Source organism: Hyperolius riggenbachi, chromosome 10 (assembly GCF_040937935.1).
Source record: "Hyperolius riggenbachi isolate aHypRig1 chromosome 10, aHypRig1.pri, whole genome shotgun sequence".
Lineage (NCBI taxonomy): Eukaryota > Metazoa > Chordata > Amphibia > Anura > Hyperoliidae > Hyperolius > Hyperolius riggenbachi.
The window spans coordinates 77,573,132-77,593,322 of record NC_090655.1 but is presented as its reverse complement, the minus strand read 5'-3'; the positions used below and the strand labels follow the sequence as shown (position 1 = coordinate 77,593,322).

The 20,191-nt window shown below is 44.0% G+C and overlaps 1 protein-coding gene across 5 annotated transcripts in view; it reads right to left on the bottom strand.

Moving 5' to 3' along the window:
• ATE1 (arginyltransferase 1) overlaps positions 1 to 20,191 on the bottom strand; it is a 170,532-nt gene that overhangs the window by 139,058 nt on the left and 11,283 nt on the right. For all 5 annotated transcript variants that reach the window (XM_068257584.1, XM_068257583.1, XM_068257581.1 and 2 more), the window contains exons 2-5: positions 15,230 to 15,293; positions 8,622 to 8,684; positions 5,148 to 5,251; positions 4,647 to 4,883 (exon numbers count right to left, since the gene is read on the bottom strand). In XM_068257584.1, coding sequence (XP_068113685.1) covers positions 4,647 to 4,883; positions 5,148 to 5,251; positions 8,622 to 8,684; positions 15,230 to 15,291 — 466 coding nt within the window. In that variant the 5' untranslated portion in view covers positions 15,292 to 15,293. The remainder of the gene's footprint in view (positions 1 to 4,646; positions 4,884 to 5,147; positions 5,252 to 8,621; positions 8,685 to 15,229; positions 15,294 to 20,191) is intronic.

The window sequence follows — 20,191 nt, the reverse complement described above, 5'->3', positions numbered from 1 at the left end:
GGAAGAACCAGGTAGGTAGATTTTTTTTTTCCTCGAACGTATCCTTTAAGGTCTGTGAGGCAAAAACTACTGCAACCAAAAAGATCAGCAGGGCTGCTAGGCAAATGGTATGGTTTAAAAAGAAATGAATATGGCAGCCCCCCATACACCTTTCCGTTCAGGTGTCCTTTAAGCTGTTATATAGTATTTTTAGATACTTGGACCAAGGCTTTAAATTGGAGCAGCAATAAGTACCATAGGTGTCCTTCAGGGTATACAGTACCTGCCACTCACCCATGTGATGCCCCTTAGGAGAAGTACTTGGAGGGTTTATAAAATCTCACTGTGGAAGCTGTTAAGCGGCGGGTAGCGGCGCATCGGCGGCGAGCGGTATAAACATGCAGCTAGCAATGTGCTAGCTGCGTGTTTAAAAAAAAACAAAAACATTATGAAAATCGGCCCACTAGGGCCAGAGCAATCCAGCGTGGCGGTTATGGATGAGCTGAGCTCGTCCATACCGCTAAGCTGGTTAATTACAATTAGAACAGAACATGTTCTCTTGCTGGCTTGTAGCAAGTGAGAGATGCAGCACTCGGTAAATAAACACATTCCTTGAGCTCTTTTTCAACAATTTATGAACTGACTAAGCACTTACTTATACATGTTACGGCCAGAACCCGTAGTGTGGCCACTTCTAGTTCTGGCCGGCCAATGTGCGAAGTGGCCGCAGCGCAGCGGCCAATGTTAGAAATGGAATGTTACGCCGTCTCGCTGCGGCCAAATTGATGACAACTTGCATAATTTAATGAAATATAGCCAGCGGCAATGTAATAGATGAAGCCGCCGGCTTTCGCACTGCCTCTCTCCTCCCCCGCCTCCCATACAATATACGTAGCAGCCGGCGGGGACATGCAGCCGGAGAGTCGTTCGTCGCAGCAGTGGCAGCAGAGCAGGGAGGCTGCAGACATTGCTTCTGCCAGCACCCGCTCTGCAGGAACGGCAGGATTCCCCTACCGCGACGAACGACTCTCGGGACACGCGTGTCCCCGCCGGCTGCTACTTATTGTATGGGAGGCGGGGGGCGATCAGGGAGAGGAGAGAGGCAGTGCGAAAGCCGGCGGCTTCATCTATTGCATTGCCACCGGCTATATTTCATTAAATTAAGCAACTTGTCATCAATTTGGCCGCAGCGAGACGGCGTAACATTCCATTTCTAACATTGCCCGCTGCACTGCGGCCACTTCGCACATTGGCCGGCCAGAACCCGAAGTGGCCGGCCAGAACTAGAAGTGGCCACACTTCGGGTTCTGGCCGTAACATACACATCAATAGCACTGGGTTGATGCTGATTAAAAAAGTCTTCTATATAACCCCTTGAATGACTCTTGGTTAAAATGTACCAAGCCGAAGCTCAGGCACAAAATAAGATACTTACCTAAAGAGAGGGACGGCTCAGGATCCTATTGAGTCTTCCCTCCCTGTCCCTAGTCGCTGAGCGCAGCCCCTTTAGAAGATTAGCGATCATATCAGGGCCTCGCAGCTCTATTTCCTGATTCAGGCACACGCAGCAGATGTGCGAGTCCCCCGCGCATGCGCAGTAAGCCTAAGCCGCTGGCTTACGTGTCTACGGAGCTGCCATGACTCAGGAAAAGGAGCCGGGGGACCACAATCAGTAACAGGGGGACTGCAGACCACCAAGTGATGCATCAATAGGATCCTGAGGCTTCCCTCTCTTCATGGTAATAATGCCTATTTTGAACTCGAGTTTTGGCTGGGCTTTACTTTACAGCAAATCTGAAACAAACAAAAAAAAAACCTTGTGATATAATTAATTGTGTGTGTAGTACGGATATGGAATAGAACATTAGTAGCAAAGAAAAAGTCTCATTTTTGTTATGTAGCTTTTTTTTTTTTTTTTATAAAAATTGCATCAGTCTGTCATATTGGCAGTTTACAAACCGCACTCTGCATTTAAAACTATAAAACAGAGCAGAGTTAATGACCCATTGAACCTTCCTGCAGTAAAACCTTATCTCAACCTCGGGAACACGAAACAGAGACACCGAGAGCCCAATATAGTGTAGTATGTAGATATGACATGTAAGTATCTATTTATACTCACAAACATGGGTTACCGTCCAGGTAACCACTATATCAGCAGGTGAGGAGATTAGACCTGTCCCCACTCAGGATTAAGAAGTCGCTCTCTGTAGATAGGAAATAAGGGGCAACACCCCTCCACCAAGGGTGGACTCAGGAACTGTATAAGCAGACAGAGACGCCAAAAGGATAAAATATTCTAAAATATGTTTCAAATGAGAGGAGGCAGAGGTGGACTTACCTCCCCCAAGCAGACACACAAGTGTGTTGTGTATATGTTACGGCCAGAACCCGAAGTTTGGCCACTTCTAGTTCTGGCCGGCCACTTCGGGTTCTAGCCGGCCAATGTACGAAGTGGCCGCTGCGCTGTGGCCAATGTTAGAAATGGATTTATTCCTGTGACATTAATGTATCTTCTGGCCGCAGCGCAGCGGCCAAACGTATAACCACTTAGTTAATTTATTGCAATTAAGCCGGCGGCAATCTAACAATTCAAGCCGCCGGCTTTTTATCTGCCTCTCTCTCTCTCCTCTTATGTGCAGCCGGCGGGGGACACGCGTGTCCCCGGGAGTCGTTCGTCGCACCAGGAAAGCAGAGCGGGGAGGCTGCAGACATTGCTTCTGCCAGCACCCGCTCTGCAAGAACGGCAGGATTCCCTGCCGCGACGAACGACTCCGGGGGGGGGACACTCGTGTCCCCGCCGGCTGCCCATAGGAGAGCGAGAGAGGCGGGGGGAGAAGTAGAGAGAGGCAGAGAAAACGCCGGCAGCTTGAATTGTTACATTGCCGCCGGTTTAATTGCATTAAATTAACTAAGTGGTTATACGTTTGGCCGCTGCGCTGCGGCCAGAAGATACATTAATGTCACAGGAATAAATCCATTTCTAACATTGGCCGCAGCGCAGCGGCCACTTCGCACATTGGCCGGCCAGAACCCGAAGTGGCCGGCCAGAACTAGAAGTGGCCAAACTTCGGGTTCTGGTCGTAACATATATTCAAAACAACAAAAATGTATTTATATACTCCAGAAAGTGCAAGTGCAATGCGTTTCGCGGGCATCTCCACCTTCATCAGGCAATCGAAACGGAGCATAAAACTCAAATAAGTCAGAGGCACTGAGCTTTGCACCAGACTTAGAGTTTTATGCTCCATTTCTATTGCCTGATGAAGCGGGAGATGCCCGCGAAAAGCGTTGCACTTTCTGGAGTATATAAATAATTTTTTGTTGTGTTGAATATACACAACACTCGTGTGTCTGCTTGGAGGAGGTAAGTCCACCTCTAACTCCTCTTATTTTAAACATTTTAGAATATTTTATCCTTTAGGCGCCTCTGTCTGCTTATACACTTATCTCAACCTGTCTCTCACTGCTTTTTCGTTAAGTGCTTCAGAAAACAGTACTGTCTTGTCAAGTTGGGTGGAATTTCTCCGTCCCTTTTTCCATCCTTTAACCCCCAGGGACGGAGAAATCCGTACTTTCCGCGTTCCCGCCGCTGTCCGCGCTCCCGCTCGTAAACACGCCGCCCGCCGCTAGTAAACACGTCGCCGCCCACCCGGAGATCAAAGAACGGGAAAATCCATTCCCGTTCGTTGATCTAAGCCTCACAATGATCCGCTGCTCTCCGATGGGCAGCGCGATCATTGTGAGAAAAAACAAACACTCACAGCCTCCTACTACTTCCTGCGAGCGTCCGGAAGGAAAAAGTTACTGTAGCCATCTTGTGGCCAAATAGTAAAACTACACCCTAAGCATTTTTCACATAGAAATAAATGAATGTTACACAAAAAATTAACTCATTACCTCCCACACTCCCCATTTTTTATTTTTTTTTTGTAATTAAAAAAAAATTCAAACATTTACAATTAAAAAAAATACATAAATAGTTACCTTAGGGACTGAACTTTTTAAATATTTATGTCAAGAGGGTATAACACTGTTACTTTATAAACTATGGACTTGTAATTAGGGATGGACGCAAAACTGAAAAAAATGCACCTTTATTTCCAAATAAAATATTGGCGCCAAACATTGTGATAGGGACATAATTTAAACGGTTTTATAACCGGGACAAAAGGGCAAATAAATTTCATGGGTTTTAATTACAGTAGCATGCATTATTTAAAAACTATAATGGCCGAAAACTGAAAAATAATTATTTTTTTTCCCACATTTTTCCTATTTTCCCATTAAAACACATTTAGAATAAAATAATTCTTGGCATAATGTCCCACCTAAAGAAAGCCTAATTGGTGGCGGAAAAAACAAGATATAGTTCATTTCATTGCGATAAGTAATGATAAAGTTATAGACGAATGAATGGAAGGAGCGCTGAATGGTGAAAATTGCTCTGGTGCTCAGGGGGTAAAACCCCTCAGTGGTGAAGTGGTTAATTCTTCCTCTACTGGAAAACAATATGAGACTTTTCTTTGCTACTAATGTTCTATTTCCTAGGTGTACTAAACACACAATTCATTATCTCATAAGTTTATTTTCACTTCAGGTTTTTAAGGGATATGACTGTCATGAACACTGAAGTTTTACAAAGACTGGCTCACCACAGAACATACCAGGTTTAGGCGTGGATTGAACGGTTGCCTTATTTTCAGCAGCTTGTTCTGATTCCACCGGCTTTTTATCAACTTCATCAGGGCTTAAGTGCAATTCCTTGTCCTTCTCTTCCGTTACCTCCAGCTCTGCATGTAGAGGTTTCAAGTCTTCCACAGCAATCTCAGTCTTATCTTGAATGCACATGTTGTAGGAAACAGGACTGCTAGCTTGTGAATCCATGGGTTCTCCTGAAGGACCTAAAAAGAAATTAAATAAACCAGCATGAAGTTTAGAAGGCACACCTCACCTTCAAAAGGAACCAGAGGCCTGAAAATGTTTCTCCAAAGTTCAACACCGACACGGCCTTGGAAACACAATGAAATGCACAAGCTGATTTCCTGGCTACAGCAGTAATGGACCATGATAGCAATGCATTGTGGGATTCAATTATCTACTCTGCATTGTGTGAGTCAGGAAGCTCCCAAGAGGCATTGCCTTTATGACAATCTACTGTTCCTCACCATCATTCATGGAGTGTGACACTTCTCCTGCCTGGAGAAACTTCTGCATCTTTTTAAGGACTTTTTTGTGCGATTTATTGGGTTGAAAATTCAGTGCAGTTAACCTATAAAGAAAGCAAAACATGTTAAAACTTACATATTCTACAACAGTGTAAATATAAGCTATATAAAAAAAACTGAACATATTATAAATGATGTAAACAATTAAAGATCACCTTCAGTAGAAAAAAAGCTGCTTAACAAAACAATGTTCAAGGGGTATGCCATAGATGATAAGAAAATACGGTACTTATCCGTTAGCCGGGCGCATCCGGCAGGTGGCGCTGTTGATGTTAATTCCAATCATAATTACTTCACGTCAACCTGTGAATGTAAACCGCCGGATGCGCCCGGCTTAAACAGATCAAGCCGCCGGCTTGCTTAGTGTCTCGCTCTTCTCCCCCTCTTGCCCTCTCTCCTATAGAACACTGGGGAGGGGACATGCGTGTCCCCCCAGAGTCGTTCGTCGCAATGCCGCGACGAACGACTCTGGGGGGAACACACACGTCCCCTCCCCAAGGCTCATACGAGAGAGGGCAAGAGGGGGAGGAGAGCGAGACACTCATGAAGCAAGCCGGCGGCTTGATCTGTTTAAGCCGGGCGCATCCGGCGGTTTACATTCACAGGTTGACGTGAAGTAATTATGATTGGAATTAACATCAACAGCGCCACCTGCCGGATGCGCCCGGCTAACGGATAAGTACCGAAAATACTGTAGCTGACTACTGAAAGGACACCTGCACTGAAAGGGCTATGGAGGGTGCCATATTTATTTCCTTTTAAACAATACCAGTTACCTGGTAGTCCCACTGATCTCTTTGGCTGATGCCTGTGGATTTGTGGAACTAATAATCTAATTTTTTTGGGCTGGTGTACACCAGAGCGGTTCTGGAGCCTTTTTAAAAACTGATTGGATAATGTTTTTCAATCGGCTTGTGCAAACCAGTGCGGTTCGTATTTTCTACAAACGCAAACTCGGGGGCTGCAGCACTTTTTAGATTTCTGAGGCGTTTCTGCCTCAATGTTAAAGTACAGGAAAGTGGAAAACTGCTCTGAAAAACGCTAGATCAGAGCGGTTTTGCAGGCGTTTTTGTTACAGAAGCTGTTCAGTAACAGCTTTACTGTAACGATATATGAAATCTGCTGCACAAAAACGCTCTAAAAACCGCTAGGCATGTTTAAACCTCTCTAAACATGCCTAGAATCGCAATGAAAATCTGCATCAAAAACCTCTAGTGTTTTGCGGATCTACTGGAGGTTTTGGTGTGCACTGGCCCTTCGAGGTGTTGTGCTAATCCGCTGGTTATTGCTTAAAGTGTACCAGAGCTGGATAATACAAAACGTTTTATACATATCTGGGGCTTCCTCCAGCCCCATAATCTCTGATCACTCCCACGCCGCCGTCCTCAGTCTTCCCGCAGCTCCAATACCGGGTCCCCGCACATCGTCAGTCGGGCCAGTCTACGCAGGAGAAGTGCGCCCTCTACGTATCTCTCCCTGTTGCTGAGTGCGCAAAGAGCGCACTTCTCTTTTGTCAGCCTGGCGCCAACTGACGGAAGTGCGGGGACCCGGCACCAGCACGGCAGAAGACTAAGGACGGCGGCGTGGGAGCGATTGGAGGAAGCCCCAGGTATGTATAAAACGTTTTGTATTATACAGCTCTGAGTCCCTTTAAGTTTTCTCTTAGAAGATAATTTTCATATTTTGTTTAAAATAAGTTTTCAGCACTCTGAAATTGAAAAAGTACTGTGAAAAAGTACTGCTAAAATAAGTAGGTGAAAAAGTACTGCCAAAATAATTCTGAGTATTTTCTTGCTTGCTGGTGGCTTATTTTATAGATAAGATGTGAAATATCACGTAGGAGAAAAAGTGAATTAGATCAGGCTCAGAGGCTCTTTAAGGGCCCGTTTCCACTATCGCGAATCCGCATGCGGATTCGCACAGTCAGTACAAGTGGATGGGACTGTTTCCACTTGTGCGTTTCCCCGCACGTTTTTCTGTGCAGAAAAAATCTGCAGGGTAGGGCCCTCAGAATTCGCCTGCGTGTGGAATGCAGGCGAATCGCACGCAATGTATTTAATAGGGAAATCGCATGCGTTTTCCCCATGCGTTTTTTGCCGCGATTTCGCATAGGTACCCATGTTAATTCACACAGGCAGTGACATGGTTAAAATCGCATACAGCCTTACCTATGCGAAATCGCATGCGAAATCGCGGCAAAAAACGCTTGCGGAATCGCACCCGCATGCGATTTGCCTGCGGTGATTCGCCGGCGATTTCGCAACGCTATAGTGGAAACGGGCCCTAAAATGTTGCTGTGCCTCTGCCCAGGATCTTCAGCTCCTCATGTGTTACTTATCAGCCTGATTGAGCGACTACCATTCTTTGCTTTGTTCAAGTCAACCCAATGTGAAAATAAACTCATGAGCCAGACACTTCAATCTGTCCTTCTACTCTTAAAAATGACCTTTTTTAGACATCTCATGCTTTTATTTTAGGTATAAACATTCACAAAGTAGACTATTTTATTGTCTCTGCTCAACTGCAGTGTTTCAAGCGTCCCAGAGGGAAAAAACATGAACTACTGGAACTACTGAACTTTTTATATATCCCTTGCAGTCAGAAGCCCAGTTATCTGCTTAGGAAAGGGTTTTATAGCTGTAATGTTACCAGTGAGGGACACTATAGTGACTTGGTCCAGACTGGAGAAAATCTGACAGATGCATTGCTGGTTATTAACTGTTTCAGGCAAGGGAAAAAAGAAAAAAGCAGCACAGTATAGATGTTAGTCTCCTTGCCACTGTATATACACGTCTATCTCATCACTTCACGTCATCTCACATACACTTTAAGGCCCATACATAAGCTCACAAGTCGCCCAATGGGGATCGGGAACAGTTGCATTGGGCAAGATTTCAGGGCTGAGGTTGCGCATATGTGCCAATTGCATGTGGGTAATATTTTCTGTTGTATGCCTTGGATAGGTACGGGAGTGACATCGAGCAGTAAGTGGCTTGGCCAAAGTGTTGCGCCAGGAATAATGCTTGCCAAGTGGTCGAGAGGGTTCGTGACTGCCGTACACACTGGATTCTCGCGAAAAGCGGTCAGTATTGGCTGCCTTGGAGGAATTTCATCTGGTGTGTGTACGGAGCTGGAGTCTCACACCTGGAACAAGCATGTCGTGAGTAGAGTAGACCAATGTCATCAGGATTCTATGCTGCATCTGGGTCAGTGATTAGAAAAGTATTAAAGCAAAAGATGAGCACAGCAGCCAGGTAATCAGTATTTTTAAAAGAAAAGCGCAGGGAGTGCAAAATACAGAAAGGCCAAATAAAAAAAATAAAAAAAAACCATAACAAACATCTACTGACCCATTCACCTTTTTTGCTGCATTGAAAATGATTTTTTTGTTACACAAGAGAAAATGAGATGTACCTGATGGTGTACTGGGGGCAGCAGGTCTCGCTCATCAGAGGCTTGTACACATACTTTCCACTCCTAAAAATAAAGAAGTTATACAAAGCTTCGTGATCACGTCCAAAACAATGTTACTAAACAAATGCATTTCCTTTATTTGTTAACAAAAGCATTCCATAAACAGCCGAGGTAAACAAAGCTAAATGGCTGCAGGCGGGAGATAAGATTGTCAAACAACTATTTTTAGCCAGAGGAACGCAACACTCATTTGGAACCTATTAAAGACCAACTCCAGCCAAAACTATTATTCGCACGCACTGCCAGCAAGAACACTTTACATAAATACATGGCATGAGATGGATTTAAAGGACACCCGAGGCGAAAATAAACGAATGAAACAAACAATTGCATCTATCTTCCTTCTCCTAAAAATGGCTTTTTAAGATATTCCACAGTTTTTTTTTTATGTTTAAATCTACTTTTTAAGTTTTTACTGTATTATTGTTTTTGCTCAATGACATTCATTGAAGTATGCCAGAGCTAAAATCTATGAACTATTGACCGTTTTATTTTCCCTCTTTTCTGCTCTCAGAAGCCATTTTCTGCTAGGAAAGTGTTTTAGTTGAAATTTCTAATCAGTGAGGGTCACACTGTAGTCACTTCCTGTCTGAGTCAGGACTGAGTCAGCCACTTACATACCTGATATTTAACTCTTTCAGGCAGAAAAACAGCAACACAGCATAGTTATTTGTGTGCTAGGCAATGCACATACCCATGTCTATCTCATTATGTCACCTCGGGTATCCTTTAAAGCAGGGGTGTCAAACTCAAATATAAAAGTGGGCTGAAATTGTACAATGGGACCTAGGCCAACCTCAATGTCTACTGACCAACTTTCTCCCTTATAAAGTTACCAAGGGTCTAATGGCCCCCCTTCAGCTCCAATACAGTTCCCTGATGCCTAATGGTCCTCCCTACCCTATACAGTTCCCTGGTGTCCAGAGGCCCCACCCTCCCCTATACAGTTCTATAGTGTTTAATAATCTTCCCCATATACCCCATATGGCTTCCCTGGTGGCCTAGAGTGGGCCAAACATAATGTAAAGTGGGGAAATCACTAGAGGGCCACATTTAATGGCTCCGAAGGCCAGATTTGGCCCGCGGGCCAGAGTTTAACATGTATGCTTTAAAGGATACCAGAGGTGAAAATAAAAATTGTTCTTTTACTTACCTGGGGCTTCTTCCATCCCCTGAAAGCTTGTATGTCCCTCGCAGTCCTCCTCCTCGTGCAGCTGTTTGTCCCAACCCTGCCGAGTTGCTCAGTACTGGCTGGCGGCACAGGTCCTTGATCGCTCTCCTGTCGCCGGGTGTGCTCTGCTTATGCAAACTATGTTAAAGTGTACCAGAGACCAGTAAAAAAAAAAAAAAAGACCCATACCTGGGGCTTCCCCCAGTTCCCTTCAGGCTGGTTGGTCCCTCACAGTCTTCCCAGGCAGCCTGGATTCTCCACTAGGCGCACCGGTAATTCTGAAAGTCAGCGCAGGTGCAGTCCGGACGCTCGCCCAACGTGCTCGCATTGCTGAAAGCGTTCTGTGCTTGAACAATAGTACTGTTTAGACGCAGAACGCTTCCGCCACAGGAGCGCAATGGGGCACGTGGGTGTGGCCAGGCATGTGCAGTACGCCCTGACTGGTGGTAGTACCGAGGATCCAGACTCCCTGGGAAGATGGTGAAGGACCAATCAGTCTAAGAGGGGACGGGGGAAGCCTCAGGTATGTAAAATTTTTTATTTTACTGGTCTAAGGTTTCCTTTAAAGCATACATGTCAAACTCCGGCCCGCGGACCAAATCTGGCCCTCGGAGCCATTAAAATTTGGCCTTCAAGTGGTTTCCTCACTTTTCATTATGTTTGGCTCATTCTAGACCACCAGGGAAGCTACATTGGAGGTGCAGCCCTAGAACACCAGAAAATCCATATGAGGGAGGGAGGGAGGGAGGGGATAGCACTAAACACCAGGGAACTGTATAGGGGAGAGATTGGGGACCACCTGGGAACTTCATAAGGGAGGAAGGTGACCAGTAGACATTGAGGTTGGCCCACGATTAGGTCCCAGTGTACAATTTTGGCCCATTTTGTATTTGAGTTTGACAGCCCTGCTTTAAAGGGAATCTTTTAAGGAAAAAAAAAAGTGTTTAACTTACCTGGGGCTTCTACCAGCACCCTGCAGCCACCCTGTGCCATCAGAGAGGGAACCTCCAGTCCCCCGCAGCGTCCCTCTTTCTTCTGGATGCTTGGCCCCAGTCCACGCACCTCCTGATCACGCTCCCGTGGATGGGAGCACTCTGAGCGTGCGCAGTACGGGGAAATCTCTACTGCAGAGTGGCCGTCTATAGTCGCCAGGCCAAAAGAGGGGCACTATGGGGGACTGGAGGATCCCTCAGTGATGAGGCGGGCACAGGGCGGCTGCAGGGGGCTGGTAGACACAGGTAAGTTATTTTTTCCTATTAAGGTTCCCTTTAAGCCTCTTGCAGTGACTAAATGACTTTGAATATAATTGCCGGCAGCTGGCTATCAGATTTCCAATAAGATACTAATAATTTCAGACTGCTGCAAATTTTGTTAAAGCTGTATTCTATGTAAATTTATATAGCAGTGTTCTCCCCAGGCTCTTTTAGCCGGGTGCTCCACCCGGCTAGATTTGGTGACCACCCGGCTGTCATCGGCTCACCTTCTCACCTCCTCCTATGCTGTAAGCACAGTTGCCCTGCATTTTCAACTCGCCCCACCCGGCTACTTTTTCATGCCACCCGGCTACTATTTCATGCCACCCGGCTGGAAAAAAATTCTGGGGAGAACACTGTATAGTGTAGAATTAGACCAATCCACTGCAGTAGCTGATGAGTGCAACTGGTCCAATTTCCTAGCAGCATAAAATGAATATACAGTTTTTATGAACTCAAAATAATCATCATTTCAGTGAGCAACAATAAGTTAACTGGCATCCCCCTAAATTGTCCCTAGACTACGATTCATACAGTACACGAAATATACATAAACACATGAAAATAGCAGGGATTAGATTGTGAGCCCCTCTCAGGGACAAGTAAGTGACAAGACAATATATACTCTGTACAGCGCTGCAGTAGATGTCAGCATTATAGAAATACTAATTAATAATAAAAAAATAAAAAAAATGAAGAACCATATAGGCCAGCATCACTCAGGGGGCAAAACAGTGCTATTTCCAGCTCTGTCACTGAAATATCCCAGCCTGAATGGAAACAAAAAGTGTGCAAATAATGAAGTCAAACTTTTTTCAGCTCTGACTTTTGTACATACAAAAATAAAACTCATGGGGCAGGCATCATCACTGCACAGCCGTTTCTCATTTATCTGATAAATTATGCAAGCAGCCAGCCCTTCAGGCAATGCAATGTCTGTCAAAGAATGGGCAAACATTTCTACTTGTGTACAGTTTGCCTATTCATTGTAATGAAGTCAGGCACAACTGTTGATGTACTACAAGCTGCAGGAGACTGAAGTTCCTGCCCATGACGACAGATCGCCTGGTTGTCAGGATACACAGCATCCTGCTGTTGTGATGCAGCCGTACTAGTAAATCAAAAGGGGGGGGAAAAAACTAAACCAATACAATACTAAGTGAGAAGTCAAAAGATAGAAAAGAGATCAAGAATGATTGATATTCATTGTATAATTTGTTCATATTGTTTGATCCACAATCAGCCTGCACGTTATCTTTACTACTGATAGACATGAAAAAAAAAAAATAGACCGCACCAACTGCCATTATTTATAACCACACCGCCTAACAATGCAGTAGGCTAAAAGGTTGTGTTTACAGAATATATAAGATATACATATGCACAGAGGGAGGTACTGGTAGCTTTGCAGTTGGAAACAGCTGTTATTTCCCACAATGCAGCGAGGCATAAACAAACTGTCAGGACCTAGGTGCTGACATCACACTGTGGGAGGGGCTTTACCACAATATTGGCCATACAGACCCACATGATGATCTATTCAAGAAAAGGTAAAGATTTCTTGTAGGAAAGGGGGCATCAGCTACTGATTATTGTTGCCGCGGTATACCGGTATGATGGTATACCACGGTTTTAATGTGCATGGTAATCATACCATGCACATTTTCAAAATATCGGTTTTCCGCTTCCCCCCGGCTCTCTGTCCCCCTCTATTACAGATGCAAGCCGCGGCGGCTTGCCGACAGTGTGAGCAGGCGCCAGATGGTGACGCACGTCCTGAGAAGATGCATACGCAGAGCGCATACGCAGTGCTCCTGGCCGCGCATACGCAGATCGCTCCTGGCGCAAACGTAGTGGCGTGTGATGTTATCAGGGACGCTGGTTCCCGGCGGCAAGTGCGAGTCAGACCAAGAAGAAGCATGGGCGCTGCTGCAATGTTAACAATAACGGACGCGGAGGGGGACAGAAAGAAGTATAAGGGAAAAGCAGGGATGCCAAAATATGCTGCGGATTAGGAGGCAGAAAGCAAGCACCATTGCCATGTCATAAGGTTAGTATATGCAGCACCCACTCATCTCATCCCACACAGCCAGTCACTCCAGCAGCCTTTAAATTCCCCCACTGAGGACAGGACAGTGACAATTAAACTGAGGGCCTGCCTGCCTGAGGCACAGCTGAGGGGGCCACACCACTGCACCAGCCACCAGCAATTTTAAAGTGCACCACCTCAACTGCCACCACACGCCCAGTCACTCCAGCTGCCTCCAAGTTCCCCCACTGAGGAGTCTGTCACAGTTACACTGAGGGCCACCAGCAATTTTAAATCGGACCACCTGAACTCGCACAGGACAGATTGAAAGAAAACAGAGAACTTCACCCTACCTGTATGTATAGAGAGAGTTTATCCTATCTAATATTCTCCCTCACACAGCTGGCACAGCAGCTCATGTTGAAATTTGATCTCCTCCCTGTGTCACCACCTGTGACCTGACTAAGGCCTCGTTCACATCTAGCTAGCGCAGATGGCTGTGCGATCCGAACACAGCGCATACGATCGCACACCATCTGCACCGCTGATCCCATTCATTGACAGTGATGGGATCAGCTCTGCGCATCCGGGCAAAATGCAGGCAGCAGTACGCAAGCGCTTCCTAGCGCATCGTACTGCTGCACAGCGCAGTAGATGTGAACGGTAGAAGGGATGTCTATGCCCTTCTGCTGTTCCTGCGTTTCAGCACATCACACGTGCTTCCAAATGTGCACGGATGATGTGAATGAGGCCTAAGTGAGGACAGAATGAAAAAACAGAGAAATGCTCCCTGCTGCCCTGCATGTATTTAGAGGCAATGGCCTCAATTCACTAAGATCATGCTGGAGATAATAAGGCAAGAGAAAACTTACCTCCACATAAGAGAGTTATCTTATCTCTTCATTCCTTAAGTTACCTCCTCTGTAGTTAAGTTACCTCCTCTGTAGTTATTTTCACATGCAGCTAATAAACAGCCTGTCTTTAACTCTGGAGTTATTTTAAGGATTGAAGAGTTAACTTAAAGACAGAAGAGTTAACTTTAGGTTTGCCTGAGGTAAAATGTTTCCTGAATACTACATGCCTTATCACCATGGTAACAACTCTAGAAGAGTTATTAAAGACAGGAGATAAGCTTAGTGAATTGAGGCCATTGTCTGTCTAATGCCCTCTCTGTGACTGAGCAGCACAGATTTTGGACTAGCCTATCTTCTCATAGGGGGGTTCTCAGGGTTTTCTTTATTTTTAAAAGCACTTAGTGAATGGCAGTTGCTCCGTCCAACTGCCAAAATAGTGTGCAGCTAGAAGGGAGGCTGACCAGCATCTTTGTATTACTCATTTTCAGGGAATGTCTTTGTAAAGAATAAAGGCCATGCTGAGAATCCCCCATGAAGAGATGGACTAGCCCAAAACCTGTCAGTAATGTCAGATTTCTACTACCTACTGTAAGTGACAGCAACATAGAAGAAAAGTAATTTATGGGTCATTTTACTGTGGGAGAAATGTACTTAATTGTATGTATTTAAAATTTTAAGATTTCCGCGACAGTTCCTCTTTAACATCTCCATAAAATCGTTCTTGAACAGAAGGGTTTACGATGATCTAATAGAATATTACGTTTGTGGATACAGCCCTAAAGCGGTTAGCACGCATCAGAATGTCAGTTACTGGAAAGCACACTGAATTTCGCAGTAGTTTTCCTCAGTTAGGCTTATTTCACGGTCACTTTCTAGAAATGATCGCACACATCCTCCATGACCTCAGTGGGAACAGAAACTTGTCAATGTTTGTGTAATATGCTCACCACATGGCCAGAAAATGAGCAAGGCAGGCCTGCTTTAATGATCCCCTGATAGAAATGAAGCCATGAGGCAGTCACGTATCAGCGCATAGAAGAGGCCAAGTATATCCCTGTCATAAACAGAAGATTAGGGAGTGCGCTCACACAGGAAGTGGGAGGGTGTAGGAAACGCAGACTGATGGTGATGTACAGATACCTACATAAAGGCAGCAGGAACACTGCAAAATCTAATTATGGAGGAATAAATAAATAAGCTTTCAAAGGCAATTAACAGAAGGAGTCGCTTCCTCAACCTACCGTCTCCATCCTCTGTCTATGAGGTCCTGGTAGTCCTGAACTGTGAGGGAGTGTGCCCACATGCCTGCAACAACACAAGGGGAGACACTGCTTTACAGGATGTACAATCTGTGCTGCAATAACAGGTCTCACTGCAGAAAATCTCAAAATGGAAAAGTAAAGATTTAATAGTGTATGTAGAGCAACCATTAAAGAGACACTGAAGCGAAAAATAAATGATGATATTATGATTTGTATGTGTAGTACAGCTAAGAAATAAAACATTAAGATCAGATACATCAGTCTAATTGTTTCCAGTACAGGAAGAGTTAAGAAACTCTAGTTGTTATCTCTATGCAAAAAAGCCATAAGCTCTACGACTTTCAAAGTCGTGGAGAGGGCTGTCTTCTGATTTTTATTATCTCAACTGTAAGTGAACTATTTACTTTTTCTCTGCCAGAGGAGAGGTCATTAGTTCACAAACTGTTCTGAAAGACTCATTTTGAATGCTGAGTGTTGTGTAATCGGCACATATTATAGAATGATGCAATGCTAGAAAAAACACTGTATACCTGAAAATAAAAATATGAGAATATTTTCTTTGCTGCTAATCTTCTAGTAATTATTCATAGTACACAACCAATTCCCAATATCATATTTTTTTTTTCGCTTCAGTGTCTCTTTAAGTAATTACACCACTGCTCTTCCCCCAAATCAATAATGCTTATGAGAAAAATGATACAATACAAAGTAACCATTAAAGGGCCACTATCACAAATATTTGTAACATTTAAAATAAACGTGTGTTAGCATTACATTTGTCTCAGAGTAAATTGAAGTGTTATTTTTTTCCCTATGCTTTTGACACACAGGCCTAATGCACACCAGAGCGGTTCGGCTGCGTTTTGCGATCCACTTGCGGCTGCGGATTCGCTTGGGTAATGGATTTCAATGGGCTGGTGCACACCAGAGCGGGAGGCGTTTTGCAGAAACGCATACTCCCGGGGTGAGGCATTTTTTGGATTGCGGAGGCGTTTCTGCCTCAATGTTAAGTATAGGAAAAACGCAAACCGCTCTGAAAAACGGCAGTTCAGAGCGGTTTTGCAGGCGTTTTTGTTACAGCTTTACTGTAACAATATCTGAAATCTACTACACCAAAAACGCTTCACAAAAACACAAAATGCTAGCTGAAACACTACAGAAAAATAAAAAGCGTTTCAAAATCTGCTAGCATTTTTCGGATCTGCTAGCGGGTTTTGGTGTGCACCAGGCCTTCGGGCCGGGGCCAAAATAAGCAATGAATCTTGGTCGTTGAGTGCTTTAGTGGCAGTTTTTTCAGCATTTTTGAAGCCCGGAGTCCACTAATGCAGGTGTCCGGTCCTGTCCGCTTTTCAGCATCTGTAACATTAAAGAGACTCTGTAACAAAATGTTCAGCCTTATTTCTTCTATCCTATAAGTTCCTATACCTGTTCTAATGTGCTCTGGATTACTGCAGCCTTTCCTATTTGAACAGTGGCTGTGTTATCTCTGGTATATAATCTAATCTTTCCTCTGACGGCTTTGTCAGGCTCAGGCAGGAATGTGCTGTCTGCTGTTATAGGCAGAAGCTATATACACCCTCTCCACGCTGTGTGAGTCACAGACTGAGCTTCTTGGAGCCTATCACAAGCTGGTTAGTGTGTTTGTAAACACTGCCTAAAACTACTGGCAATTACAAGCCAGGATTGCAGCAAGGCGTGGCAGAAACCACACAGAGGGGCCCAGGAGAACATAATGAATAGAATGGTATGCTTTTTGTTGTAAGAATTTTAGAGTACAGATTCTCTTTAATGTGTAACTGAAAAGCGGACACAACTGTGTCAGTGGGCTCAGGCCCTGTGATTTCTGGTGGTTTTTAAAGCAAATTTTTAATTTAATGCTAGCAATTGTGATGTGTGGTTTCTTTCTCTTTTCCCCTATTTTTGTAGTTCACTGCAAATTTGGCATGTACAGCTATTTTGTAGTGATCATTTACTGTACATTGCATTGAAAAGCAAATGCTTAAAAAAAAATTCTAGAGGACCTGCCATTGCAATCTGGGGAAATCGTTCCTGCGGAATTAACCCCAATGCCAGCGATTCAAATGCGCGGCTGATACAGCTCCTGTGGGATTTTTCATTCTAAAGCTGAACAGGATATAAGGTGCAATGGATGTTCCCAGCAACAGCTGTACTGTAACCTTTCAGGGGCTTGAGATTTTTTTTTTTTTACATAGATGGCAATGCTCTGGAACACATTTGTCGAACTCCAGGCCTGGAGGGCCAGATCCATGCCAGTGCTTAGGATGGACTGAGAAAGAAAGGAATGTGTTCTACCTGATGGATCACACCTTTCCTGATTCAGACCCATCAATTAATTTGAGCTGTGTCAAAAATGTGTGAGGACCTCGGCCCTCGTAGGACCGGTTTGACATCCCTGCTCTGAAATAAAGGCAGACAGGATAACTATATTAGTTAAGAAGACGGAGACAGGTTTTTATGGTCTGTCATGCAAGACACTGATTCTCCTTTGAAAAAAATTATGTTACAAATGTTACATCGGATCAATGCCCAGTCCCTAAAAACATCACGGCAAGATATACCCCTAAACACTAATCATGTGATCTACAGTATGTAATCAATTCTGAAGCAACTGAGCAACTAGTGGGGAATTCCACCACTGTGTGTGCTGTGGTAAAATGCAGCTTGCAGTCCGAATTGCGCTGACATGCAATGTGGATGGCAGGGCTATTGGTGGAATAGGCTGCATTTTCCCGCTCTAATCGTTTGCGGGGAAAACTCTGCAAATTCTGCAGCAGTGGAAATGGGTCCTTAACGTGAACCCAAGTGTGAAAATAAACTAATGAGATAAATTATTGTACTTATCCTCCTACTCCTAAAAATGACTTTTTCAGCTACTCCATGGTTTTATTTTAAAAATTTAAACATTTACAAAGTAGATTGAATGTTTTTTCGTCTCTGCTCAGTGGCAGCCTATTAAGTGTCCCTGAGTGAAAACACAAACTATTGAGCTTTTTCCTTTTCCCTCCCTACACGAAGTTGAATTCTGGCTGGAAAACTTTTATGGCTGTAAATCTCTTATCAGTGAGGTTTACTATATTCCCCATAAGGTACCTTTCAGACAGCAAAATAAAACAACCTGGTTATGAATACGCTTTGCCCTTTAAATACACCCGTTTATCTCATGTCACATATCGCCTCGGGTACACTTTAAACACAGCACTTTTCTCTTCAGTGGGAAGCTTGAAGGTTAGGAAGCGATTACATTATCTTGTTTATGCTTCCTTATCAGCCACAATTAGTCAACATTCCTAGGAGTGCTTCAGATCAATACAAGAGGCAAATTCTCACTAGATACATTATAATACTGTATACATATAAAAAAATGCAATGGCAGCTTTCAGAGCAGATAAACTGTACTTTGAGAACTTGTAATCTGTAAATGGATGATCATACTTGTGCACAAAAGCAAATATAACTGTATGGGTAATAAAAAGTAGGAAAACACCTTTTATTGAATATTATGTCAGAGTCTAATAAACACTTACAAACAGATGTAACCAACGGTAACCTTCTCAGGTTAGGTTATCCTGAGTCGCCGGTGCTCGAGCCTCCAGTGGGTCACCAATTCACTTCAAATAATCCAATAAACCAGGGAGAAGGCACACAACAGGCTTTTCAACTTGCGTTTATCTAAACTTTAGCAAATACATGACATGTTTCGGGGTGACACCTGATGAAGGGGGTAAACCCGAAACTTGTTGTGTATTTGCTAAAGTTTAGATAAACAAGTTGCAAAGCCTGTTGTGTGCCTTCTTAATTGTTTATCTAATAAACACTTACTACATTGCATGTTTATCCAATTTATCATTGTCATGTTGTAAGTAAACTACTGCTGGGGAAATAAAAGTGGCAGAAGCAAGTAGTGTCAAGTAAGGGGTCACATCACGCTCTTGTGATGCCGCTGGGAAGAGAGAGTCTGAAAGGGAAGGTGTCCTAGCCTTGTTCCATTTGATAGCCCAATTTTAAGTCAAAATTTGATATATTCAAAAAAAAAATCTGTACTCGTAAGACAGCTCAGTCTTTAGTTAAGCTGAGGGACTCCAGATTTCTATTCTGGAATAGCAATTATAGGTGTACAGTTTCTTTCTATATTATCTTGGCATTTTGGCTGAAAAAGGCCTGTCCATCAGTTCTGCAGTAGGTTGGATTCAGACTGAGGGAAGGTAAAACCGTAGAGAATCATGACCAGTTTTAACACTATAAATAGAACAAACAATCCCTTTCAGAATCTACAGTGTAGACCAGTGGTCCTCAAACTAAGGCCCGCGGGCCAAATGTGGCCCCCTGAAGCTATTTTTACCGCCCCCCCCCCCTCACAAAATGTATTAGATGCGGTCAGCTACATCTTTAAATATTGGTGGTCTGCATATAGAATGAAGCCAGAAAGCAGTAATTCGCTGGTTTCCAATCAAATTCCAAATCAGGTGACACAGTTGTCCAATTGGACTGCAGGTTGTCTCCTGGGTATGTTTCACTGTCTGGCCCGCAAAGACTTCTACATTATTTTATGTATACTCCGGCCCCCCAGCAGTCTGAATTATGTTGACCTGGTCCTCGACCCAAAACGTTTGAGGACCTCTGGTGTAGACCAATCAGGAACGTGAACTCAACCAAACGCTACCATCTGCTGCCCTTAAAAACTGACAATGTTCATATCGGATATGTGACAGTTACAAGGTATGATTGCTGTGGCCCTCGTTCCGTTGTACAGTACCTAGTAGGGATGGCCAATGAGATGCAAACTTCAAGTTGATGCATGATTATGCAAATGTATGCAGCTTGAAAATGGACCAATCGAATTTTACCTCAGCAGGATTTGATTGGCTCATGTTCAAGCTGCATAAATTTGCACAATGCTGCATCAACTCTAAATTATTTGCA